Genomic DNA, 26,601 nt, shown 5'->3' with positions numbered 1-26,601 from the left:
CCGAGGCCCCACCCCCTCTGCAGTCAGTATTGTCCGACGGTACCCAGCGTCCCTCGGCAGTTTCCGGCAGTAATCGAGAGTTTCTAACGTGCCCCGCCTCCGCCACCCCCCTTCTCTCGGCCTCAGTCCTCTTAACCGCCGCCCGGCTTGCTGTCCCCGCGCTCCCTCCCGTCCTCGGTCCTCCGCCCCTTCCCTCCCCACCTCGCCTGGCCCTGCAGGCGCCTCCGGCGGTACGGGCTGGGCAAGATGGCGGCTTTCGGGATCTTGAGCTACGAGCACCGACCCCTGAAGCGGCTGCGGTTGGGGCCTCCCGATGTGTACCCTCAAGATCCCAAACAGAAGGAGGTGCGTTCACAAATCCCGGCTCCCGCGGGGTCCGGGCAGGTGATTAGTACAGGAAGAGACACTGACAGTTCAGGGAAGGGGGGGCGGGGCGATTAGGTGTGAGCAAAAGTCCCAAAAGGGGGAAGAGTAGAGTGGACTGGTGCCGGAGAGTAGGGTCTGTCGGCAGTTCCGGTTGATGAGCCGGCAATGGTTCATGAGCCACGCCAGAGGTGCCCCCCTCCACACTCATGCGGGCGCTCACACACAAACCTCAGAAAGTTGTTAGGGCCAGCTTGGTGAGGTGCCGGCAAGGGAAGAGTGATGTTGAGGTCGCTCTGGGGGATGTGGGAATCTCATTGACTGTGGGGGTGAGGGTGGGGTCCAAATGAACATAAGGGCTGGGCTTTAAATAACAACCTCTTCTACTCGGGAACCTCCTCCTCCCTTTTTCCCTTGTTATCTTCCTTTCTGCCCTTTCTTACAAGCTCTTCTACAAGGCGAATGGGGGTGAGCTGAAATGCTGTTTTTCTGCCTCAGGATGAACTGACGGCTTTGAATGTAAAACAAGGTTTCAATAACCAGCCTGCTGTCTCTGGGGATGAACATGGCAGTGCCAAGAACGTCAACTTCAATCCTGCCAAGGTGAGATAACCCTGCCAGGCTGAAGGAAAAGGCTGGAAGAATCTGAGGAGCAAAGGCTCTAGATTGGGAAAACTTAAAAGGATAACCTAAACAGCAGAGTTCATAATCCAGTGCAGTTGTTAACACAGTGCTACAACATTGGCATTTTTCCACATAAAGCAGAACCACCTGTCTGCCCCTTCTTACCACCCTGAGGTATACTTTTCTTCCTTTAGATCAGTTCTAACTTCAGCAGCATTATCGCTGAGAAGTTACGCTGTAATACTCTGTCTGACACTGGTCGCAGAAAGTCCCTAATGAACCAGAAGGACAACTTCTGGCTGGTGACTGCACGATCTCAGAGTGCTATTAACACCTGGTTCACTGACCTGGCTGGCACCAAACCACTCACACACCTAGCCAAAAAGGTGAGGTACTGTTTCCTGTTCTTAAAGTCAAGGTGGGGAATGTGTCAGGTATCTACCTATATTCTGATATTAAACTACATGGTATCAGCTCCTGGGGTAATAGAGACCTTGCTGTTTGTGACGCCCATCCAGGTCCCCATTTTCAGTAAGAAGGAAGAAGTGTTTGGGTACTTAGCCAAATACACAGTGCCTGTGATGCGGGCTGCTTGGCTCATTAAGATGACCTGTGCTTACTATGCAGCAATGTCTGAGACTAAGGTTAAGAAGAAAAATACTGCTGACCCCTTCACTGGTAGGTAATTTGTACACCTGGTATACCACTGATGGCTTCAAGGAGTGATAGAGCCTTAGAGTAATTCTTCTTCCCAGTCTCTATTCCTTGCTTCTGCATGAATCTTGCACTCATTCAATTGGTAAGCATGGAGTAATTTGGTTATCTGCTATGGTCAGGTACTGGGCTGTAAAGGTGACCGGCTATAATCTCTGTTCTTTGGATCTTAGTGGAGATTCGAAGGCATATGTATCCTAATTAAATATAAAAATCGCTAAATGCCAAAAGAGTAGACAGAAGATTCTTTGAGACTTCAGTGAACATAATGATTACTTGCTTTAAGGAGGTGGCATTTGTCTACAGGCTAAGAGGATGAATAGAGCTCAGAAGTGTGGTGATTGTGGGAGGAGGTAGGGGATATGAAGTATTCGAAGCCTAAGAAGCCTATCAAATAGGCTGGGAGGTGGTGGTGCACGCCTTTAATCCCAGTACTCGGCAGGCAGATCTCTGTGAGTTCAAGGCCAGCCTGGTCTACAAAGTGAGTTCCAAGACAGGTTCCAAAACAATACACAGAAACCCTGTCTGGAAAAACAAAACAAAAGAATAGTATCAAATAGTTCCCTTTCCATATTTTCTTTAGAATGGACCCAAATCATCACAAAGTACTTATGGGAACAGCTGCAGAAGATGGCTGAATATTATCGGCCAGGACCTCCAGGAAGTGGAGGCTGTGGTTCTACTATAGGACCCTTGCCCCATGATATAGAGGTGGCAATCAGGCAGTGGGACTACAATGAGAAGCTCGCCATGTTCATGTTTCAGGTAGGAGCAAGAGCATGTTATACATGGGATTCAATTACACCTTATCCTGTGCTGTTGGTATAGAATGGAATTTGTCTGTTACCTTGCCCCTGTTGTGGCTCTCTTCATCCTTCCATTTACTTTATCTGCCTTACCTCTAATAGTTCCCTGCTATCCATAGGATGGAATGCTGGACAGACATGAATTCCTGACTTGGGTGCTTGAATGTTTTGAGAAAATACGCCCTGGAGAGGATGAATTGCTTAAATTGCTGCTTCCTCTACTGCTTCGAGTAAGATCAAGACCTAGGGAGGGAATGTTTGAAGGGATTCGAGGAATAATTAGACATCAGAGCGGTGTCTCTTGGAGAAAACTAGGGGCTCTGTTGGTCATGTCTTCACAGTACTCAGGGGAATTTGTTCAGTCTGCCTATCTGTCCCGCCGCCTCGCCTACTTCTGCACCCGGAGACTGGCTCTGCAGCTGGATGGCGTGAGCAGCCACTCATCTCATGTTATATCTGCTCAGTCAACAAGCTCTCTGCCCACTACCCCTGCACCTCAACCCCCAACTAGCAGTACACCCTCGACTCCCTTTAGTGACCTGCTTATGTGCCCTCAGCACCGGCCCCTGGTTTTTGGCCTCAGCTGTATCCTTCAGGTAGGTACTAGAGGGCCCAAGAAAGTGTAAAGAACTGACTGCTCATCCTGGAGAATGGGGTGAGTCCAACTCAGAGGTGGGAGCAGGCACTGAGCAACCCATTTAAGAATTGTGTTTCTCTGTAATAGGATGCTCCCATTCAGAAGTTTCGGACATCCTCTCCCAAGACTTAAGTATTAGGCCCAAAGCTTCTTAGGAAAGTGCCTGAGAATCTGGGTATGGTAGTGTATGCGTGTAGTCCTAGAACTTGGAAAGAAGATGCAGGAGGACTGTGAGTTCAAAGTCAGCTTAAGCTATATAGCCAGATGAAACCTTGTCTGAAAATACTATAAAAATGATAATAAAAGAAGGTGAGGTAGAGGCGGATCAAGAATGATACTTGCCCCAAGGACTCAGTCATAGTAAACCTAAATCAGATGCAAAACCTAAAGGAGGTGGGCCTTAAGTGGGGGATTCTAGAAAGGTAGCCATGATAATTGGGTTTGATTCATCTATTTGTCTGGCAGACTATCCTCCTGTGTTGTCCTAGTGCCCTAGTTTGGCACTACTCATTGACTGATAGCCGAATTAAAACTGGTTCACCACTTGACCACCTGCCCATTGCTCCTTCCAATTTGCCCATGCCAGAGGGTAACAGTGCCTTCACTCAGCAGGTAAGCTTAAATACTACCCTGGTACTTTGAAGTTGAGATGTAATGCTAGATTCTTTTTCTAGAAATAGTGACTTGGAGTCTGCTACTGTTTTCTGCTTTTGTTTGTTTTTTGAGACAGAATCTTGCTAAGTAGCCTTCACTGACCCGAAAGTTGCTGTGTAGACCAGGCAGGTCTCAAACTTAATAGTGATCCTTCTGCCTCTGCCTCCCAACTGCTAGATTACAGGCAGGCATATACTACCACGCCCAGCTTTCGGCTACTCTTCTTTTAGCTTTTCATTTATTTGGGTGTTTCCTTAAAGCTTTTTAAAAAATATTGCAGGTCCGAGCAAAATTGCGAGAGATTGAACAGCAGATCAAGGAGCGAGGACAAGCAGTTGAGGTTCGCTGGTCTTTTGATAAGTGCCAGGAAGCTACTGCGGGTAGGTGTCAGAGGGAGGGAACTAAGAAAGGATGGGTGATGGATTCATAGATATCTGAGAATCTGAATGCATTGACTCTCTAGTTAATTCTAGTTAATACTGTTTGTCCTCAGGTTTCACCATTGGACGGGTGCTCCATACTTTAGAAGTGCTGGACAGCCATAGTTTTGAGCGCTCTGACTTTAGTAATTCCCTTGACTCCCTTTGTAATCGAATCTTTGGATTGGGGCCTAGTAAGGATGGTCATGAGGTGAGTAAGAAGAAAAACAGAAAGAGCAAAAACATTACAGGAGAAGCGGTCTGTATAAGGGTAAGGTTAGTAACTCATTGAAAGCAGCAGATTCCTGAAGTGATGATTTTCCTGGTTCCTGGGGCTATGATATTTTTAGGTGGGGCCTATACTTGAAAAAGGAACTCGTTTCTTTTGTTCCTAGCCTTCCCTTACTTATCCTTGTCAAATCCTTTGGTTACAGATTTCCTCAGATGATGATGCTGTGGTATCATTATTATGTGAATGGGCTGTTAGCTGCAAGCGTTCTGGTCGGCATCGTGCTATGGTAGTAGCCAAGCTTCTGGAGAAGAGACAAGCCGAGATTGAGGCTGAGGTTAGAGGCTAAGAAAAGGGAGTGAGTTGCCCAATGGAAAGACTCTAACTGGGTTTGGACATATTGAGGTAGTAGTGGGAATGGGACTGGACCCGAGGGATTGGAAAGAAACCATAGAGAGCTCTTGTCTTGGCACATACCTGAAATTCCAGCACTTGAAAGGCATATACAGGAAGATCATGGTTACAAAGCAACCAGGACTAGCTAGAGAGACTGTCTCAAAAGTTAAAAAAAAAAAAGCCAAGCGTGGTAGTATATACCTTTAATCCCAGTACCTCAGATCTCTGAGTGCAAGGCCAGCCTGGTCTACCTTTCGCATTCTAGAACAGCTAGGGCCACATAGAAAGATTCTGTCTCAAAAAAAAAGTTTTACAAAAATGCTGGGCATTGTGGTGCATGACTTTAATCCAAGCACTCACTTAGGAGGCAAAGGCAGGCTGATCTCTATGAGTTTGAGACTAACCTGGTCTACATAGTGACTTCCAGACCAGCCAGAGCTGCCTAGGGAGACCTTGCCTCACAAAATCAAATAAACAAAATATACAAAACCAAACAAAGAAAGAAAAGAAAAGTGGTAGAGAACTTATAGGGATTGTTAAGGACATAGGCACAAATGGAAAAGAGCTGATGGATTAATTGGCTAGAGAAGAGACCAAGGCTGTAGTTGAGAAGTGGCAAAGGAAATGAAAAGTGTGGGATGGAAGACAGGTGACACTTCGAAGGTTACATATTGAAGAGTGAAGAAACAGGGAGAAGTCACCGCTCAGTTTGTTCTCTCGTCTTGCAGCGTTGTGGAGAATCCGAAGCAGCTGATGAGAAGGGCTCAGTCGCCTCTGGTTCGCTTTCTGCTCCTAGTGCACCCATTTTCCAGGATGTCCTCCTGCAGTTTCTGGATACACAGGCTCCCATGCTGAGTATGGACACCTATAATCTTCCAGTTCCTTTGCCTACATTCAATTATAAATCATGTCATCAGAAAACATAAAGAAGGACCTTCTGGCCTCTGGGTGGTGGTGACACCACCTTGAATCTCAGAAGAGGCAGAGGCAGGTGGATTTCTGAGTTCAAGGCCAGCCTGATCTACAGAGCAAGTTTCAGGACAGTCAGGGCTACACAGAGAAAACCTGTCTGAAAAATAGACCAAAACAAAAGCTGGACAGTGGTGCACACCTTCAACCCCTCAGGTGACACAGGCAAGCGGATCTTGAGTTTGAGGCCAGCCTTCTGTACAGAACTAGTTCCAGAACAGCCAAGGCTACACAAAGAAACCTTGTCTCAAAAAAAAAAAATCAGGAAGAAAAAAAAGAAAAGAAAGAAAGAGCTGAAAGAGGAGGGGAAAGAAAGAAAAAGAACGAGGGAAAGAAAGAAGAAAGTGAGAAAGAGAAAGAAAGAAAGAAAAAAAAAGAAAGGAAAGAAGGCCCTTCTGGTCTACATTTCTGTCTTGGGTTCTGTGCAGAATTACTTTTAGGCGTAGTTCTTGATGGTCTCACAATTTTAATAGAATAGAGAAAAGCAAAGAATAAACACAAGAACATTTGAGCAAAGCATTTCCAGTATATACACAGGAGCAAAGATACTTTGTTCATTCCACGGTGGTGGTGGACAGCATTAAGCGGTGCAGCCAACCATCCTTTTTAAAATATTTGTGTATGTGAATTTTTCCTACATTTATGTTTGTGCCCCATGTGCATGTCTGGTACTTGCAGAGGCTGGTGGAGGGCTTCGGATGCCCTGGAACTGGAGTTTATAGACAATTGTGAGCTGCCATGTGGGTGCTAGGAATCAAACCCTCTGGAAAAACAGCCCTCTGGAAGAGCAGCCAGGGAATGTTCTTAATTGCTGAGGCATTTTCCCAGACCTACCAACCACCCGTTATCAGGGTTTTCTTTTGTTGTTCTTCCTGTTATTGCCTCAGGGGTGTCTGTCTCTGCCTGGTCTAAGAGCGCCATTACTGAGATGTGTCCCTATCTCTTTTGTCCGTCTTGTGTTCTGCTAACTTATCTCTCCTCATTCCCTCTTTCTAGCTGATCCCCGCAGTGAGAGTGAACGAGTGGAATTCTTTAATCTAGTACTGCTGTTCTGTGAACTGATCCGACACGATGTTTTCTCGCACAACATGTACACCTGCACTCTCATCTCTCGGGGAGATCTTGCTTTTGGAGCCCCTGGTCCTCGGCCTCCCTCTCCCTTTGATGATCCTGCGGATGACCCAGAGCGCAAGGAGACTGAAGGCAGCAGCAGTAGCAAGCTAGAGGTGTGTGTCCTTTTCATTGCTCTTAATTATTACTTTTGACGTTCCCATTTTTACAGCTTCTAGAAGCCTCTGAGCATCTCTTGTACCCAAGAATAATGGTATTTTCTCAGAACTTCATGATTTATAGAATAGTCTCATGTCAGTTTTTCACTTAATCTTCAGAAAAGGCTTGTGAGGTACTTCTCCTGCTTTCCATTTAAAGGTGATGGAAACTGAGGCTTTGCCTACTGGTTAAGTAAATGAACAAGGTTTGAATCCATAACTTGGGCTTTCCTCATGCCCCCTTGATCCAGTTGTTTTTTTTTTTTTTTTTGGTGTTTTTTTTTTTTTTTTTTTTTTTTTTTTTGGTTTTTCGAGACAGGGTTTCTCTGTGTAGCTTTGGAGCCTATCCTGGCACTCGCTCTGGAGACCAGGCTGGCCTCCAACTCACAGAGATCTGCCTGTCTCTGCCTCCCGAGTGCTGGGATTAAAGGTGTGCGCCACCAACGCCTGGCCTTGATCCAGTTCTTAATGAACTTTCCTGGACAGTGAGGAAGCACTTCCAGGACCAAGGCAGCTCTTGATTTGTTGTGTGCCTGCAGGATCCAGGGCTCTCTGAATCTATGGACATAGACCCTAGTTCCAGTGTGCTTTTTGAAGACATGGAGAAGCCCGATTTCTCAGTAAGATCCCAAGCATGGAAGAATCCAGCACCTTGGTTCTCCCCTTATGCCTCCTTTTGGAATTTCTTTATGCCTCCTTTTGCTTCTCCTGAATGTTCTGCCCTTTCACCCTCTTAGTTGTTCTCCCCTACTATGCCTTGTGAGGGGAAGGGAAGCCCATCCCCTGAGAAACCAGATGTCGAAAAGGAAGTGAAACCCCCACCCAAAGAGAAGATGGAGGGGACACTTGGGGTTCTTTATGACCAGCCACGACATGTGCAGTATGCCACACACTTTCCAATCCCACAGGTACTGTTGTCCAACATTTGTGATAGTCTGCTTTGAGCCCAGATTTCCATCCAAGGAGTTTGCTGAGGGGCTAGACCAGTTCCCCAGGGTGTGGGTGTGTTTGAGAAGGGGCTTGAACGTGGGAGCTTTGAGAGATACAAAGCATGCTCTTAAGAGGAGGGCAGGAGACCCATGATGGAATCTGATGGTGCTGCCGGGATGCAGGAGGAGTCATGCAGCCATGAGTGCAACCAGCGGTTGGTCGTACTGTTTGGGGTGGGGAAGCAGCGAGATGATGCCCGCCATGCCATCAAGAAGATTACCAAGGATATCCTGAAGGTTCTGAACCGCAAGGGAACAGCAGAAACTGGTGGGTTTGAGTCTCCTTAAACAGAAGTCTCCCCAAAGAATGCCCTAGTCAGTCTTCCCATGCCCAGTGTAGGGCACTCCCCAGTCATGTCCCAATGTCCTGTCTCTTGGAGTCTCCTGAGAGCTCTAGTCCTTTTGAAACTTCCCCCTCATTCCCCCCCTCTACAGACCAGCTTGCTCCTATTGTGCCTCTGAATCCTGGAGACCTGACATTCTTAGGTACCTCACAGTAAGCCCCTTACTGCCCTCCCCCTACCCCCTTAACCTAGCGCCTCCCTGTACACATTCCTCAGAGGTCCACATAGTCTGTGGCCCTTTAAACCTGTGCTTCATTGTCCCGTTTATCCCTACCCAAGCCCTTCCTTGACCACCCTTCCCTTCTCTTCTCCTTCCCTCCTTCCCTTTTCCCCTCCTCCCTCCCTACCATAGTCCGTTCGCCACACCCCTACCCCAGCCCCTAGTCAACTGGTTTTCTTTCATTGTCCTGACTCATTGCTTTCAACTGTCCGCTCAGGTGGGGAAGATGGGCAGAAGCGACGCCGCAACCGGCCGGAAGCCTTCCCCACTGCTGAAGATATTTTTGCTAAGTTCCAGCACCTTTCTCATTATGACCAACACCAGGTCACGGCTCAGGTGTGGGCCTAAGCCAGCCCCCTTCCCATTCTGGCCTCTTTTCCTCTTTTCCTTTTTGTTTTATCTTCCCCCCCCCTACTAAACAGGCTAAGCCTGCTGGTCTCATCCCCTTCCACCATCACCCTTTCCTGCTTCCCTAGGTCTTCTTTCCTTCCATTCCTGTCTCACTCCTACTGCCCTTATCAGGTCTCCCGGAATGTTCTGGAGCAGATCACGAGCTTTGCCCTTGGCATGTCATACCACTTGCCTCTGGTGCAGCATGTGCAGTTCATCTTCGACCTCATGGAATATTCACTGAGCATCAGTGGCCTCATCGACTTTGCCATTCAGGTGGGGAAGTTGGGCCAGATAAGGGCGGAAGAAGGAATTCATGCTCTATAGGGTCATGAAGAGGAGTAGAGGCTCCAGCCAGTTTCCTAGGCTATTTGGATGGCTGAAAGACTAGCACAGTGGGAGTGGAACATGATCTAAGACTGCTGGAATAGAGGTTTAAGTGCTCCCTGGGGAGGCCCAAGAGACAGATTAGAGCTTTGGGTACAGACCATCCTCCCCCTGTGGAGTTTATAGCATGCTGTCCTGGAGACTGCTTAGAGATACTGCTAGTAGAGTGCGACACTGGTACATGGTAACCTGACCCTTCTGTGCTGAAGTGGCTGCAGCAGGAAGGAGCTCAGGCTTGGCCATGTCAAGTTCCTTCCAGAAAGTGGGGTTATGGCCAATGAAAGGGGCCTCTTATGTTTCACCTCCATGTCTCTGATAGTTGCTGAATGAGCTGAGCGTGGTTGAGGCCGAGCTCCTTCTCAAATCTTCTGATCTGGTGGGCAGCTACACAACCAGCCTATGCTTATGTATCGTGGCTGTCCTGCGACACTATCATGCCTGCCTCATCCTCAACCAGGACCAGATGGCACAAGTGTTTGAGGGGTAAGCAGGGTTCTGGTAAATGCCAGTTGTTAATGGCCTAGGAAGGATCGTTATACATGGGTCCACACAGTGGGGCAGAGTCTGCTGCTAAGGTATGGGTAGGAATAGCTGTACCAAGACACTTGAATTTATTTCCAGGGCTTTTGTGCCCTGGGCCATGTATACCCCTGTTGATCCTCCCTACCCTGCCTCTGTGACAGGCTCTGTGGTGTAGTGAAACATGGGATGAACCGTTCAGATGGCTCCTCTGCAGAGCGCTGTATCCTTGCTTATCTCTATGATCTGTATACCTCCTGTAGCCATTTAAAGAGCAAATTTGGGGAGCTCTTCAGGTAAGAGCGGTGAAGGGGTAAGAGAATGGGGCTAGTCCTACCTCCTTCCCATTACCGCACACCTCAGCGCCCAGCTGTCTGTGCGGGATCGCTTAAGGACTATGTCCTTCACTTGTTACTTCATTGCTGAAAGTGAACCTTCTTCCTCCTTGCCTTCACAGGCCACTCTTTCTTAATCACATGTGGTTCCCTTCCTGCCATGTCTGCTGTGGCCCAGCTCCCTTTTTCTTCTCCCAAGGTCCTCCATCCTTCACTCCTTTTCTTTTTTCTTTTCTCCCCTTTCCTGCCCATCCCTGTACCCTACCAGACCTCCTTCAGTATTGCTGTTTCCTTTCCCTACCCCTGCAGTGACTTTTGCTCAAAAGTGAAGAACACCATCTACTGCAATGTGGAGCCATCAGAATCCAATATGCGCTGGGCACCGGAGTTCATGATTGACACTCTGGAGAACCCTGCTGCTCACACTTTCACCTACACGGGGCTAGGCAAGAGTCTTAGCGAGAACCCTGCCAATCGCTACAGCTTTGTCTGCAATGCTCTTATGCACGTCTGTGTGGGGCATCACGATCCTGATAGGTATGGGGCATACTGAGTTGAGGAATGGCCATCAGGCCTCCATCTGATACTGGGAGGAGTGGCTTACCTGAGAGATACTAGACCTTCCATTGTTACTAGGGCAGAGACAGAAAGTTGTGAGTCTGAGGTTTTGTAGACCAAGACTTTTCCTGAGGACTTTTGTACTTTTCCCTAGGGTAAACGACATTGCAATCCTGTGTGCGGAGCTGACCGGCTATTGCAAGTCACTGAGTGCAGAGTGGTTAGGAGTACTTAAGGCCTTGTGCTGCTCCTCTAACAATGGCACTTGTGGTTTCAACGATCTCCTGTGCAATGTAGACGTAAGCTTTTGGGTGGGGTCTTGCTGGAGAATGAGACAGTTACCTATATGGTAGGGATCTGGCCATATTCAAGACCATAGCGGGTCAGAGTTGGGAGTGGAGGCCTGGCACACTGGCTAGGGCTCCTCCCGCCACACTGATTTTGTTTTTCAGGTAAGTGACTTGTCCTTTCATGATTCCCTGGCTACTTTTGTTGCCATCCTCATTGCCCGGCAGTGTTTGCTCCTGGAAGACCTGATTCGCTGTGCTGCTATCCCTTCACTCCTCAATGCTGGTAAAGTCCCAGTTCATAACCCTAGAATATCAGGTCTCCATCAAGTGCTGATTCATGCTCCATAACCATCCTCTTGATTATGGAACACCCTGCCACAGTTCCCAGGCCAGTGCTTTGTGGCACACCAGGCTGCAAGGCTCAGAGGGCCTATTTTGAAATGGCAGCCCTGATAACACCTCTGCACTGTATGTGTATGTCTGGGGATGGAACCCAATACCTCCCTCATGCTTGAGCATGAGCTTCAGCCCAGTCTATGGACCTTTGTGGGTTTTGACCCTTCAGCTGTGTATCATTGCTCCGCTTCTCCGTCAGGATTATCTTGTTTCTTGTCCTTTCACCTCACTTGTGTTTCACCTTATTCCCCCTCCCAACACACATACACATTCATAGAGTTTGGCTTCGTCCTTTTCAGATGTGCTCTGTCTTCATTTTAGCTTGTAGTGAGCAGGATTCTGAGCCAGGGGCCCGGCTCACTTGCCGCATCCTCCTCCACCTGTTCAAGACACCACAACTTAATCCTTGCCAGTCTGATGGAAGTAAGTGACTCTGATTGAAGCCAGGCAGCTATAGAAACTGTGGCTCTCCCAACCCCACTGCTTTTACTTTTGCTTCCCCTGACTTCGGCTCCCTTGTAGACAAACCTACCGTTGGAATCCGGTCCTCCTGTGACCGCCACCTGCTGGCTGCCTCCCAGAACCGCATCGTGGATGGAGCTGTGTTTGCTGTTCTCAAGGCTGTGTTTGTACTCGGTATGCAAGGCGGCAGGAAGAGAGACATGCCAGAAGTGTATATAGGGTGGAGTGCCAGCAAAACTACAGGGACAGTCTTTCTCCCTCCCAAAGGTGGTCTCTGTGACCTTTGGAGAAAGGGGGAGGGAAATATATTTCTGTATATTTCTGTTTCATAAGGCAGCATTTGGGGAATTTCTGCCTCTGTGGGCCAGGGAAGGTTTCCACACAGTGTTCTGATTGCACTCTGCCCTCCCTATCTCCCACCCATGAACCACAGGGGATGCGGAGCTGAAAGGTTCAGGCTTCACTGTGACGGGAGGAACAGAAGAACTTCCAGAAGAGGAGGGAGGAGGTGGTAGTGGTGGTCGGAGGCAGGGTGGCCGCAACATCTCTGTGGAGACAGCAAGTCTGGATGTCTATGCCAAGTACGTGCTGCGAAGCATCTGCCAACAGGTCAGTCTCACCTTCCCCCCACACCACCTAAATGCTTCTGTGTAAGATAGTCTTGTTTCTAGCCCATGACCACACTACCTCCCTGCTATACATTGGTTTCTTTGCCTGCCCCTGGCACAATTTCCCGGAGTTGCCTGTAGTCTGATTATCAGTCTCCTTAGGAATGGGTAGGAGAACGTTGCCTTAAGTCATTGTGTGAGGATAGCAATGATCTACAAGACCCAGTGTTGAGTAGTGCCCAGGCTCAGCGCCTCATGCAGCTCATCTGCTACCCACATCGACTGCTGGACAACGAAGATGGAGAAAACCCCCAGCGGCAGCGCATTAAGCGTATTCTCAAGGTAGGCCAAGGTGCTGGGTGGCGGGGAGAAGCAGCAGGACCCTACCTGGAAACAGCGGGAACTGTTCGTTAAGCATGAATAAGCATGTAGGAGAATGGTAGCAAGGAAAACAGCTCCAGCTTGGACTTAGAAGCACATCTAGTGGTCTGGTCTGGACTCGAGAGTTAGGCTATTAGATAACTGCACAACTGTTTGCAGTGAGTATAGCTCATCGGTGGGAAGAATTGCCTCTTGGAGGCCTGGATTCTGCTTTGCATATATGGCACTTTGGTTGTGATTCAGGGAGTGAATGGTAATAGCTACTATGGTTGGAATTGTATTTCATGCACAGGTACTATATGCATGGCAACATGCATTCATTTTTTCATTTGCTCTTTATGACCTTGTGAAGTGAATAGGAATATCCTTATTTGGCCAGCGAAGAAATTGAGGCTTGTGAGGTTAATTACCTTGTCCAAGGCCTCATGAGCTAAGAAGTTTAGGGCCAGTATGAGAACTCAGGTGTGCCTGTGCCCTTTCACATTGTCATACTTCAGACATATGGCTGACTCGGGGGTGAATAAATAAGGCCATGGAAGAAGAACTAAAGGAATGAGGTCTCTTTAGCCTGGAGGAGCTAATTCGAGAGGGAGATTACCTAACAGTAGCTTCCAGTCTCTACAGGACTGTGAGAGAGCGTCCTGTAAAGGCCCTGTGGGGGACTTTGAGCAGCTGATGGAAAACAGCAGAGTCAGATTTCAACCTTAACATTAGGGATTTAAAGGTTAGGCATGGAGCACAACTTTGTGAGGCCCCAGGACAGGAATCTAGGGGGCTATGGAATCATTTTTTTTTAACAATACGTAAAATACGCTAGTTTTCAGTGATTTTGTATTATTATTTAAATGTAGTCTTTCCAAAAGATAGGGACATAGAGGTCCCTTCCCAACTTCTAGGAATCTGTTTTGGACGATTAGGAATTAGCCATGAAACAGTAGGTAGCTAAGAGTGGTACAGTTATGACCAGTTTGGGAATGGGGTTTTTAACCGCCAGAACTTGGACCAGTGGACCATGCGCCAGTCCTCCTTGGAGCTACAGCTGATGATCAAGCAGACCCCCACCAATGTAAGTAATGTTCCCAGGCCCTCCCTTTCCCAGGCCCTCCCTTTCCCAGGCCCACTTCCAGTTCCCCTTGTCAGGGATATCAGCCATCTTAGAAAAACTGAGGTCTTGCCCTCAAGCTCCTGGCTGAAGGAGATAAGAGAGGAGGTGAGAATGGCAGGCGCATGGAGCTGTTGATAAGGGAAATGGGTTGAGAGTGTTGGGGCTTTCAGCTGTGGAAACAGTAAGGCTGGGCTAGGAACAGAACCTGTTTCTGTGGCCACAGATGTAAGGAGGTCTGCAAAGGAGAAGACGGTGGGGAACTGTAAGACTGTGGAGGTACAAGAAGGCGCAGCACCCTATATGTTATGTCCCTAATGTTGACTGCCACGATGCTCTCCTTCAGCCTCATCTCCTGTCATGTTCCCCTCACCACTAGCTACTTAGTTAGCACTTTTGCACTTTTTATCCTCCCCAGGAGATGAACTCCCTCTTGGAGAACATCGCCAAGGCCACAATCGAGGTTTTCCAACAGTCAGCAGAGACAGGGTCATCTTCTGGAAGTACAGCAAGCAACATGCCCAGCAGCAGCAAGACTAAACCTGTGCTCAGGTGCATAGAAACATGTTAGGATTTGTCTCTCCTGAGCTTTTCCTAATGGTGATACTGGACATGCACAGGGAAAAGAAATGATAGATTGTTCAACCTTGCTTACCTGGCTCCTCTGAAGCCCATGTCCTCTGTCTTCTAGCTCTCTAGAACGTTCTGGCGTATGGCTGGTAGCTCCTCTCATTGCCAAACTGCCCACCTCAGTCCAGGGCCACGTATTGAAAGCTGCTGGGGAGGAATTGGAGAAGGGTCAGCACCTGGGTTCCTCTTCCCGAAAAGAACGAGATCGACAAAAACAGAAGAGGTAAAGGGGCTCTGTGGGTGAGGACTGAAGAGTAGAAAGGAGAGGAGGCGGCAGGCCCAGGGAAGAATAAACTTTGGGACTCAGGGTAGAGAATAGTCCTCATGAGAAAGTAGCAGTTGGGTGGGATGTGGTAGTACAAGTTTTTAATCCCAGCACTTGGGAGGCAGAAGCAGGCAGATCTGAGTTTGAGGCCAGCCTCCTCTACAAAATGACTTCGAGGACAGCCAGAACTGTTATACAGAGAAACTCTGTCCCAAAAAACCAAAAAAAGAAAGGAAGGAAGGAAAGAATAGAAAAGAAAGTGGCAAGTCAAGAGCTGAATATCATGGCTAAGCAGGAAGTCACATCTTAGGGGTAGAATCTAGGGTTCAGCAAGGTGTTTCCACGGGTAAAAAAAAAAAAAAATGCTTGCTGCCAGCCTTGGGTTTGATCCAACCTAGGGACCATATGGTAGAAGATGAGAACCAATTCCTGCACGTTTTTCCTCTGGCCTCCAAATGTGCAGCATGGCATGCACACGTGATTGCACACAAAAGAAAACAAATACATAGAAAACAGAAATGAAATGTAAAAAAAATGTTTTAAGAGTAGAATCTGGGACAAGAAAGTTGGAAGTTGCTTGACCTGAAGTCTCCTCTACCTGCCCTCCCCCTCCTCATGGCTTTAGCATGTCCCTGTTGAGCCAGCAGCCTTTCTTATCACTGGTGCTGACATGTCTGAAAGGGCAGGATGAGCAACGCGAGGGACTCCTCGCCTCTCTCCACAGCCAGGTGCACCAGGTATGGGTGTCTGGGCCATGGAGATGGCCTCAGGGTGGGGAAGGATGTACCTAAGAGGCCACTACATGCTTGGACCCTTCATTATTTTCTGATAAAAACATTTGATGACTTGGACTAGAAAGGAGAAGATCCCTGAGCACGTGTTAAACTTGTTTCTATCCTAGATTGTGATCAATTGGCGAGAAAACCAGTACTTAGATGATTGCAAACCAAAGCAACTAATGCATGAGGCACTCAAACTGCGGCTCAACCTGGTAAGGGGGAATCTGGCATGAAGGAAGAAGGGATGGGCCTGGAAATACAGTTAGGAAGCCCCAGGTTGGGGAAGACAGGATTGAGAATGGAGGCCCTAGGTTCTTTGAGGTCTTCCAATATTAACCCTGCTTTCTCAAGGGATACGGGACCTTTTAAAATGGTTAGAGGAACTGAACCCCTGTAGCCAGGATCCAATAGACTGAATACCCTGTGTGCTTCAGGCACGCTGCTTCAGTATTGGACATTCTGGCTGAGCCCTAGAAATACTAGAAACCTATTTTAGAATGGTGAATGGAATTATGGAATTTGTTTAGTACAAGTCCCATCTCTTTATAAGTAATGAAACAGATCCTGATATATCAAATTCAGCCACTGACCCAAGACTGAATAGTAAATCCTAAGTACAAATGATGAGACATGGCCTCAGGGGTCTCTGCTCCCACCCAACCAGGTTCGAACCTAAGCTTTTCTCAAACACTTATCACCTTGCACCATCTAACTGATTTGTGGTTCTGGCAGGTGGGAGGCATGTTTGACACAGTGCAGCGTAGTACCCAGCAGACTACAGAGTGGGCCCAGCTTCTCCTGGAGATCATTATCAGCGGCACTGTGGACATGCAGTCTAACAAGTGAGCATTCTCAACCCTGCAGGCCATTTTCCTGGAGTCCCTACCACATAACAGCTGCAGGAACCAGTGACTCCATGCCCTGAGTTCCCCACACAGTCTCACACCCCTTAGGATAACATCATGAGTATCCCTTCCTGCCTGTTTTTTCTTAACCTCTTGCTTCTCTGGTTTTCTCCATACCTGCCACAGTGAGCTTTTCACAACTGTGTTGGACATGCTGAGTGTGCTTATCAATGGAACATTGGCTGCAGACATGTCTAGTATCTCTCAGGGCAGCATGGAGGAAAACAAACGTGCATATATGAACTTGGTGAAGAAGCTTCAGGTGAGCAAGGGAGTCAAGAACAAGATTGGGGTGCTGGAGACTCAACTCTGCCTGTGTTTACTGTGTGGCCTGGGAGCTGGGAGTGGGGAGTGAGATGACTGGTTTTGGTCTGAGCCCTCTTCCTCCCCATTTCCTGTCTGTTCTTTTTTGTCTGTGCAATGCAGATTTACTAAATGCCTTTTTTAAAATTTACTCTTTGTTTGTTTGGTTTGAGACAGGATCTCATTTGGTAACACAGGTTGTCCTGTAAGGGATATGTCACTACATAGCCCATACTGCACTTGAACCCATAGCAATCCTCCTGCCTCAGCCTCATGAGTGCTGAGATTATCTTTGTTTTTTTTTTGTTGTTGTTGTTGTTTTTGAGATGGGTGGCTCTTTATATAGCCGAGGCTGGCCCTCAAACTGAAAATACTCTTGCCTCAGCCTCCCAAGTGCTGGGATTATAGCTGTGCACCACCATGCCCAGCTCTTAGTGTCTTTATACATACTATGTTCTCTGCTACCCTTGAGACTTCCTACTTCTCTTGTTCTGTATCTTTGAACTCATGGCCTATCTTCTTGTTCCTGCAGAAGGACTTGGGGGAGCGCCAGTCTGACAGTCTGGAAAAGGTTCATCAACTGTTGCCACTACCCAAGCAGAACCGAGATGTCATTACCTGTGAGCCACAGGGCTCCCTTATCGACACCAAAGGCAACAAGATTGCCGGCTTCGATTCCATCTTCAAGAAGGAGGCATGTTCTGTTGTCTTGCCATGCCCTCTACCCCCTAGCACCCCATTTTCATTTCTGATCTCACAATTCCAGCTAACACACTGAGTTCAGGAGCCCATTAGGCTCTCCTCAATAAAACCTACAGACCACCTGGGCTTTAAGCAAATCACTTAGGTTTCCTTGCACTTTATCTCCCCTTCTTTTGTAATCTCACCCTTTTCTTGAAAACTGCTCTACCTCCACCTATCTCTTCCTGACCCTCTCCCACTTTCCCTCCCCTCTGCCCCACCTCTTTTCTTGTCCTCTTACCGCTCTGCTGACCCCTGCCTCTTTTCCTCATGTCTCTCTACTTGCCCAACTCTACTTCCCTTTTTTCATGTTGGCTTCAATATTTGGATTAAAAACATTATATGTGCATATGTATGCCACTTATGTGTACAGATGCCCATGGAGGTCAGAAGTTGGATTCCCTAGAGCTGGAGTTATAAGTGATTGTGAGCCGCCTGATGTGGATTCCAGAAAAATAATAATAATAAAAAAACCTAGGTCCTATGCAAGAGCAGCAAGGGCTCTTAACCATTGGTCTATCTCTCCAGCCCTTAGTTTCAGTATTTTCTTGATTAAATGTATTACTCTGCATAGAAGAGGGAGAAAAGGGAATACAGAGTTTCAAATGCAAAGTGAAACCCCTTTGTGTATACACTCTCTTGATTCCTTTCTGCATCAGTGTGTCTCTCTCTCCCTCCTGCCCTCCCTGTTTCTCTACCCCTACTCCTCTGTCTTTCTCTTCTCTTTCTCTGCCATCTTTAGTTTTTCCTTGCCTCTCCTCTCCTTCCCCTCCCTTCCCCCTCCTCCCCCTCTTCTCCCCCACCTCCCTCTTATCCCCCTCCCCTCCCTTCCCTTCCCTTCCCTTCACTCTCCCTCTTCTCCTCCTCTCCTCTCCCCTCCCCTCCCCTCCTCTCCTCCTCTTCCCTCTTCCTCTCCTTTCCCCTTTCTGCTCCTCCCTCCCCAATGGTTTCTTTGTGTCCCTCACATTTTCTGTCAGCCTCTCCCCTCCCCAGCACCTCTGTTTCCCTGTCTGCTCCTTCAGTACCTCTTTCTGTCCTGGCGTTACCTTTCCCCTTCACGCCTTTCTCCTGCAATTCAACTCTGTGCCAGCAAAAATGGTCTTTCCTGCATATGTCTGTGTCAGTGTTTGTCTTTCCTCTTCTCATCATGTCCCCTGATCTACTTAAAAGTCTTTCCTTGTTTGAAAACTTGTCAACAGATATTTTACTCTTTCTATAAGTTCTCAAGTCCTGCCTCCTGTTTCCAAGGCTCAACAGCTCATTGTTTTCTCATTTTCTGGAGCAGGGTCTACAAGTTTCCACCAAACAAAAGATCTCCCCCTGGGATCTTTTTGAGGGCTTGAAGCCATCAACAGCACCACTCTCCTGGGCCTGGTTTGGCACAGTCCGAGTGGACCGCCGAGTGGCACGAGGGGAGGAGCAGCAACGGCTGCTTCTCTACCACACACACCTGAGGCCTCGGCCCAGAGCCTACTACCTGGAACCACTACCACTGCCCCCAGAAGATGAGGAGCCACCAGCCCCTGCCCTACTAGAGCCTGAGAAAAAGGCTCCTGAGCCCCCCAAGACTGACAAACAGGGGGCTGCTCCTCCCAGCACTGAGGAGCGCAAGAAGAAGTCCACCAAGGGCAAAAAACGCAGCCAGCCAGCCACCAAGTCGGAGGCTAGTCCCCCATCCCTACCTACCCCCTTCCTAATTTTGTGTGGTAGGGAGCTAAAGTTCCTGGTTTAAGGGAGGTATGGGGTACATGGGGAAGGGGTGCCATTAGAATCGTGATAATAATGTATCAGTGCCACTCCTGCTTACACCCTTCTCCCTCCTTCTCCTACCTCCCGACCCCCAACTGCTGTAACCTTTGTCCTCTGCACCCATGCAGGACTATGGCATGGGCCCAGGTCGGAGTGGCCCCTATGGTGTGACAGTACCTCCAGACCTTCTGCACCATGCAAATCCTGGTTCCATATCCCACCTTAACTATAGGCAGAACTCCCTAGGCCTGTACACCCAGAATCAACCACTACCTGCTGGTAAGTGCTAGTCACTACGAATGGTGGAGTTGAACATTCCTCCCTCTCCAGGGGAGATGTGGATGGCTGGAACTGTATTTTTTAACAGGCTGAAGGGATGAGGATCTCAGAGAGGTCAATTTGCTCTCCTTTCCAGGTGGCCCTCGTGTGGACCCCTACCGCCCTGTGCGATTACCAATGCAGAAGCTGCCAACTAGACCAACTTATCCTGGTGTGCTGCCCACAACTATGACTACTGTCATGGGCCTTGAACCCTCATCTTATAAGACCTCTGTGTACCGGCAGCAGCAACCCACAGTGCCCCAGGGACAGCGCCTTCGCCAACAGCTCCAGGCAAAGATAGTGAGAGGGGCAGTAGGGAGGACTGTCAGGGAGAGGGATTTTGGTGGGTCACAGGACTGAGGAGATACTTGGGAACTTCACAAGAACATGCAGGGTAGAAGGTATAAAAGAGACATGACAGAAAGCATTTCCTGAATTTGACTTCTCCTTTTTCCCTTTAGCAGAGTCAGGGGATGTTGGGACAGTCATCTGTCCATCAGATGACTCCTAGTTCTTCCTATGGTTTGCAGACTTCCCAGGTAAGTGCCTAAGACTATGAACATAAGGGAGAGGGGAGCAAGCTGCTTTACACACTCATGCCCCAGCTCTGTCTCGCATCCTTCTCTCCAGGGCTATACTTCTTATGTATCACATGTGGGATTGCAGCAACACACAGGCCCTGCAGGTACCATGGTGCCCCCCAGCTACTCCAGCCAACCTTATCAGAGCACCCACCCTTCTACCAATCCTACTCTTGTAGATCCTACCCGCCACCTGCAACAGCGGCCCAGTGGCTATGTGCATCAGCAGGCCCCAACGTATGGGCATGGACTGACTTCCACTCAAAGGTATCCAAAGTTAGTGGTGAACTGGGAAGGGACACTGAGATATAAGCAAGCATCTGATTTGGGAAATCCCATACTAGAGGTAATAGATGAGCCTGAACTTTGGGAGACATCAGGAATACTACTTTTGTCCCATCACCATTACCACAAACAACCTGAGTTGGAACGGACCCTGGAAACCAATAGTCTCACATTTACAACCCTGGTACTTCTTGAGGACCAGAGAGAAGAAACAAATACAGCTAACTTTGATAAGAAGGGATCTAGGGTTTTTAGACATAGTAAAGAATAAGAAGTCCTAAATCTGGTATTAAATAGTCAACTCTAGGGCTGAGGATATGGTTTACTTGATAGCATGCTTACCTAGCATGCATGAAGTCCCAAATTTAATCCCAAGCAACACATAAATCCTGGCATGTTATTACACACCTGCAATACCAGCACTCTAGAGAAAGATCAGAAGTTCAAGATCATCCTTGGCTACATAATGAGTTTGAGGCCAACCAGAGCTACATGAGACCCTTGTCTCAAGGGAAGAAAAAGCACTTGAACTCTAGAATGGAGTAACAAATAAATTTCATAATTAATTCTAGTCAAATCTTAGTTAAGACTTGGGTAACTGTCATGAGGCTCTGCAACTTAGGATTCAGAATACTCTAGAGTGGGCTGATTAATTGCCTGCTGTGTAGCCAACGTTATGTTAGGACTAGAGTGAGGAAAGAGTGAAAAAAAACATACAAGGTTCCTCACCACAAAGATTTTTTTACCCTAGTTGAGAAGTAGAGGTCTTATACAGAAGAAGAAGAAGATACCATGCAGAAGAATGTTTAGAGAATGGTATGAACAAAGACATGATCAAGTGTTCAGTTGGGTGCCAACAAACAAAATGGGACTTGAGAAAAGATGGGCTACTGGCAATGTAGATCAGAGTCACTAGGGAAAGATTCACGGATTCAAGCTGACCATTAAGGATAGCTATGATTGGGATTTGTAGAGAAGGGGAAAAGGAAGGGCATTCCAGGTAAAGACAACAGCATGAGCAAAAACATGGGACTGGATTGAGTGTCTAGAGACAGAAAGGAGCAGATCTTAAATCTTAAATGTAGTGTGAATCTTGAGCTAGGGAAGGAGCAGGGGCTAAGTTAGAGGGGACAAGCTGACATATGACATTGAACAGTGAGATATAGCATTGAGAGACAACCCCAGAAAGGACTGCTTTGCTCAAGAGAGTGATAGGAGGAGCTTGGCATGGTAAGAGATCACTGTGGAAAGAGTGGACAGAGTGTAGGGGAAGGTGGGAGAAGACGAGCGAGGGAGCCCAGCTGCAGATTGTCAGGGATGGGCAGACTTGGGTAGAACAGGCATATGGAGTAGCAGAAAAACTGGGGGTGTTTCTGGGGCACAACAGCAACCACAAAACCCTTGATAGGTGTTTATAGACTGCTTATCGTGTGCAGACTGTTTTTCATAAGAGAAAAATAGCTGAAACAGAATCGAAAAATTCCTAAGCATTAAGGTTATGAGACAGTAAAATGGAGTATTGTCTTTGTGTTTTATTCCCTGACCTAGAATTCTGTCAGACTCCAGAAGGGCTCCTCTAGTTAGTGCCAAGAGGAATGAATACAATGACTTGTTAGTTGCTTTCAGGTCAGGGACCCAGGGTTTGTACCACCCCCTTTCTCTGCCCTGTGCTTTGACCCCTGGACCTCTTGTCTTTGGAGGTTTTCACACCAAACACTGCAGCAGACACCCATGATGGGTACTATGACTCCATTGAGTGCCCAGGGTGTCCAGGCAGGCGTCCGTTCAACTTCCATCCTGCCTGAGCAGCAACAGCAGCAGCAACAACAGCAGCAGCAAACAGCAGCAACGCAGCAGCAGCAACAACAGCAGCAGCAACAGCAGCAGCAGCAGCAGTATCACATCCGACAACAGCAGCAGCAGCAGCAAATTCTACGGGTAAGGCCCTGGGGTTGCGTGTGAGCCTTAGGAGCCCAGGAAAGAAAGGATACATTCTTCCCATACTGTCCCCAAGATGAAACATGAGGTAATGTGCTAAGCACCCAGCAGAATGGGTGATGTAGTACTAGTTTTCTTTGGTTTCTTCAAGCAGGGTCTCATACTCATGGCTATCCTCCTGCCTCAGCCTCCTGAATGCTGGAATGACAGGCCTGCACCACCATATTCAGTTTGATCATGGTGCTTACTTAGGTGGTTTCCTTTCCCCTCCTTTTCATTTCCTAAGTATCATAGGAGAAACATGGACACTGTCTGCCAAATACACTGTTTGGTTTCTTTTAGATGTGGACCAGAGTTCTCTCACTGTTCCTTGGCCCCAACTCCCTTTTCCCTACCTGCAGCCATCTTTTCAATACGAAGTCATAGCTCCCTTACTCTCCTTAAAATTTTCTTGTATGCCTATAGCAACAGCAGCAGCAGCAGCAACAGCAGCAGCAGCAGCACAGCAGCAGCACAGCAGCAGCAGCAGCACCAACAGCAGCAGCCGCAGCAGCAGCAGCAGCAGCAGCAGCAGCAGCAACAGCAGCAGCCCCATCAACAGCAGCAGCAGGCAGCTCCTCCCCAACCCCAGCCCCAGTCCCAGCCCCAGGTAGCTGTGGAACTACAGGAGTAGGTCCCAGGATAGCTAGCTGCACAGGATGGGCACACAGCCAGCCTAGACTAGGAACAGTGTGTGATGGGGTAATGCTGGGAGGATAGGCACAACACTAATAGGTTAGGAGGTATGGGTGAAGACAGAGATGGAAGGTTGGAGTTCATCTTCCACTTTACATTTCTACCCAGTTCCAGCGCCAGGGGCTTCAGCAGACCCAGCAGCAGCAACAGACAGCAGCTCTTGTGCGGCAACTTCAACAACAGCTCTCCAGTAAGCCTTCCTCCTTCCCAAGAAGAATCTGGGAGCGAAGTGGGGATGGGGTAGGCAGAGTTGGCTGAGGTGCTGGCTTCAGGCCCAGGTTCTGGAGGTCCCTTCCCATCTGACTAGCTTTTCCTCATGAATATGAGCCCTCATTGGTCTTCTGCCCCTGACATTCTCTCATTTTTCACAGATACCCAGCCACAACCCAGTACCAACATATTTGGACGCTACTGAGTCAACTGGAGGAACTGCTTGTACACTGGATGTGGCCCAGCTTTTCTGCTTAATTCCCAGTCCCCTTCCTGGGCGAGCTCCAGTAGTGGTTGGGGTCCTTCCCTCAGGCTCCATTTTTAATGAATTTTTAGTATTTTTGTTAATGTGAAGCATTGAACTGTTGGGTTTTTGTATATTATTTATATAGAGACCCCAGAGCTGTTGCACACAATACATAGAGCTTCTTTGCAAAGGAAATGTGTGAATCTGCACATGGAAGGGTCTCCCCTGAGAGTGCCAGGGAAACGATGAACAACTTAGAGCCTTCATGCCTTCCATATTCTCTCCCGCCATTCACCCTCTACCCTCTCCATTTCCGGAATTCTAACTACTATCCTTTCTTCCTGCTCAAAAGCAACCTTCAATGAGCTCCAAGCCCTCAAGTCCTTTTGGGGTTGCTTACCTCCTCAACTAAACAGTGCAGCTTCATAACAACTGTCTTCCACTGGGGACATAACATTAGAAGAAGGGGGTTCATTGGGCTGGAGAGAAATCAGTGGAACCCATCATCCTTCAACAACACTCCATATACTGGGTCTCAAGCTGAGAGTAGGGACAGAGGCCTGACAATACCTTTCCTTTTGTCATCTCACGTGGTCCCCATCATACATTAGGCTAGCTAGAGAACTTCCCCAAAGGTAACGTTTCTGGGCTAAGAAATTGCTCTCCAAGGGTATGAGATGTCAAAGAATAAGTGACAGAAGTCCAGAGTGGCTGTAGTAGGAAGAGAGGCCAGCAAAAAGCCACACCTGCTTCTCTCTGGCCTGCTGTTGAAACTTCATGTTTTCACACACCCACCTTGGCAGTTTCCCATGCTAACTGTTGCTCACTCCCAATTCAAAACTTCCTTCAGAGTTACATTTGGAACAAGGCCTGGGTCATTCTCACCTTCTTTGTGATCTGTTTGCTTTGGGCCTTTGACCCAAGGCTGTGCTGGAGATCCCAATTGCTTTATGACAATGGTGATTTCTGGTCTGCTCAGCTGGGGCTGGAAGGGGCTACACTAGCCTGGAAGGGGTGACAACTGGAGGGGACCCTCCAAGCTGCAGTTACACCCTATCACTGGGAAGTGTTCAGTGTGCTGATAAAAGCAGGAGTGCCAATCAATCAATATCCAAGTTGTTTTTAAAAGTCCTTCTGAGCCCACAAAGCTCTCCTACACATGGGATTTGTCCAAGTCATGAGTAAGGAATGGGCTCCCAGGTATGATAAAGCCAACACATCTGAAGCACTTTTTCCTGACTATCATGGCAAATATACTCCAGGAGCCCTAGTGGGTAGAAGTTTAGCTGGGATAAGGGACATTCAGCAGGGATTTGAGGGTGTATGTGTGCTAGGTCAAGTGGACAGGTGCATTACTGAAACTAGATAAAGGAATTAGCTGTTGGGGTGGGGTAGAAACCATAATGGTCAAACAACTAGTGTTCTGACAGTCTGAATCCTATCTTCCTTAGTAGAGCAGAAGAGAATGACATTGACCTCTGGGAGGGTAACAGGATGAGAACAAAGCAGCCCCACTGGTGGTTGCTGCTTGGGTGGTGCTGGAGCTGAGAAGAGGTGATGGTTGCCACGTGAGGTCTCTGTGGCAAGAAACTTGGGTCTTCTGCATATAGTGCCTCAGTTTCTCTCTGTGTGTCAAGGTCTCAAGTTTTGAAGTTTGGGCTTGCTGTCCTAGAAGATAAACCTACCTGTCTGACAGCTTGGGGTGTGAGGTGTGGAGGGGATGGGAAAAGTGGGAGCAGAGCTTGCTTCAACATGGGGTGAGGGTATTGGGCCATGCCCCAGGACTTGAGCCATCACTGGCACAAAAGGAGTTAATGCCAGGGACCGCGCCCCCCGTGTCCGGGCACGCGCAGCGCGCCCCCTCGGTGCGCGGGCACAGCAGCCAGGCTGCCGGAGAGCTGATCTCGGGGATTCGGGTGCGGAGCCCTTGGCCTGGAGGCGATATGGGTGGTCCGTGGCCGGGTTCAGTCGTTTGCAGCCGCCTGGGGAACAGGTGAGGCCGCCTGCTCCGGTCTCTCATCCTCTAGCTGCCCATACCTTTCCTCAATCCTGTCCCCTCCCAATCCCGGGTCCCTCCACCTCCCCAGCCAGTGGCTCCCATCCTTCTCAACCCCGTGTTCTCCATAGGTACCCCTGACCTCCCCACCCTCTCCCTGGCTTTGCTTTTCTCCTCTATCTCCTCCCTAAATCCTGCATCCCTATCATCCTCCCGCCCATGGTCCTTCTATTTCTATGGTCCCGCTTGCATGCTCATCAATATACCCCTAATCAGAGCCCCTAGTCCCAATTCCAGTATTGCACATTGCTAATACCCCCTCCCCTGCAGTGCACCCCCATCCCCCTTCCATCATAGCATCTTATAGCCAGGTTCCCTCCCCCACTCTCTGCAGCCCCCCCACCCAATGGAGGCCTTTATTCTATCCTCATTCTAGGGCAATCTCATCCTCCAATACCATTCCAAACCTACATAGCTCCCAATTCTGCAGTTCTCAACACTGGTCCATTCCAACACAATGCCCCTTACCCAATACCGCTCCAACCCCCAAAGTCCCCTTAGATGCCATTCTCATCCCAGCATTGCTGCCTCCCCTTGTCTTCTCCCAAATTGCAAGTTGGACCAGAATGGAGATCTTGGCCTTGGGAACTCACAGTGGGTCCTAGGGTACAGAGGGCATTTGGGGGTCGGTTGGTTTGCCTAGGTGTTCACCAGAGGGAGGGGCTGCAGCGAACTGACTCAACAGGGGAATTTGGCATTTGGCGCCGAAGGGTTGCTGGAGAGGAAGGCCTCAAGAAAGGGTTAATGGAATTTATGAGGTGGGGGCAGCATTGAGGGGGTTAATGGGGGGGTGCTG

At 48.4% G+C, this 26,601-nt stretch overlaps 1 protein-coding gene across 9 annotated transcripts; it reads left to right on the top strand.

Moving 5' to 3' along the window:
• Positions 1-52: 52 nt before the first annotated feature.
• Med12 (mediator complex subunit 12) lies at positions 53-23,944 on the top strand. Of its 9 annotated transcripts, XM_027431721.2 has the most exons (46): positions 53-345; positions 862-966; positions 1,182-1,373; positions 1,506-1,665; positions 2,285-2,466; positions 2,627-2,737; positions 2,849-3,103; positions 3,610-3,756; positions 4,079-4,178; positions 4,292-4,428; positions 4,652-4,783; positions 5,571-5,697; positions 6,808-7,037; positions 7,619-7,699; positions 7,817-7,987; positions 8,192-8,336; positions 8,504-8,554; positions 8,850-8,968; positions 9,155-9,298; positions 9,729-9,892; positions 10,093-10,224; positions 10,573-10,800; positions 10,976-11,120; positions 11,274-11,394; positions 11,829-11,930; positions 12,030-12,143; positions 12,403-12,578; positions 12,740-12,919; positions 13,953-14,024; positions 14,479-14,612; positions 14,752-14,913; positions 15,581-15,692; positions 15,857-15,946; positions 16,467-16,576; positions 16,766-16,901; positions 17,475-17,636; positions 18,969-19,346; positions 19,561-19,711; positions 19,848-20,053; positions 20,215-20,292; positions 20,384-20,601; positions 22,320-22,557; positions 22,709-22,712; positions 23,070-23,206; positions 23,401-23,482; positions 23,664-23,944. In XM_027431721.2, exons 1-46 carry the CDS (start codon positions 247-249, stop codon positions 23,705-23,707), a joined length of 6,564 nt encoding a protein of 2,187 aa, XP_027287522.1. In that variant the 5' UTR covers positions 53-246; the 3' UTR covers positions 23,708-23,944. The 9 variants fall into 9 exon arrangements, with proteins under 9 accessions (XP_027287522.1, XP_035305824.1, XP_035305822.1 ...); XM_035449933.1 differs by lacking the exon at positions 22,709-22,712 and having other exon boundaries at positions 19,848-20,044; positions 23,075-23,206; XM_035449931.1 differs by lacking the exons at positions 22,709-22,712; positions 23,070-23,206; positions 23,401-23,482; positions 23,664-23,944 and having other exon boundaries at positions 20,218-20,292; positions 20,384-20,438; positions 20,514-20,601; positions 22,320-22,596.
• Positions 23,945-26,601: the final 2,657 nt, after the last annotated feature.

The sequence above is a fragment of the Cricetulus griseus genome, chromosome X (genome assembly GCF_003668045.3).
Source record: "Cricetulus griseus strain 17A/GY chromosome X, alternate assembly CriGri-PICRH-1.0, whole genome shotgun sequence".
In the NCBI taxonomy this organism is placed as follows: Eukaryota; Metazoa; Chordata; class Mammalia; order Rodentia; family Cricetidae; genus Cricetulus; species Cricetulus griseus.
The sequence above is the reverse complement of the archived record's forward strand: the minus strand, read 5'-3'. Positions and strand labels throughout refer to the sequence as shown.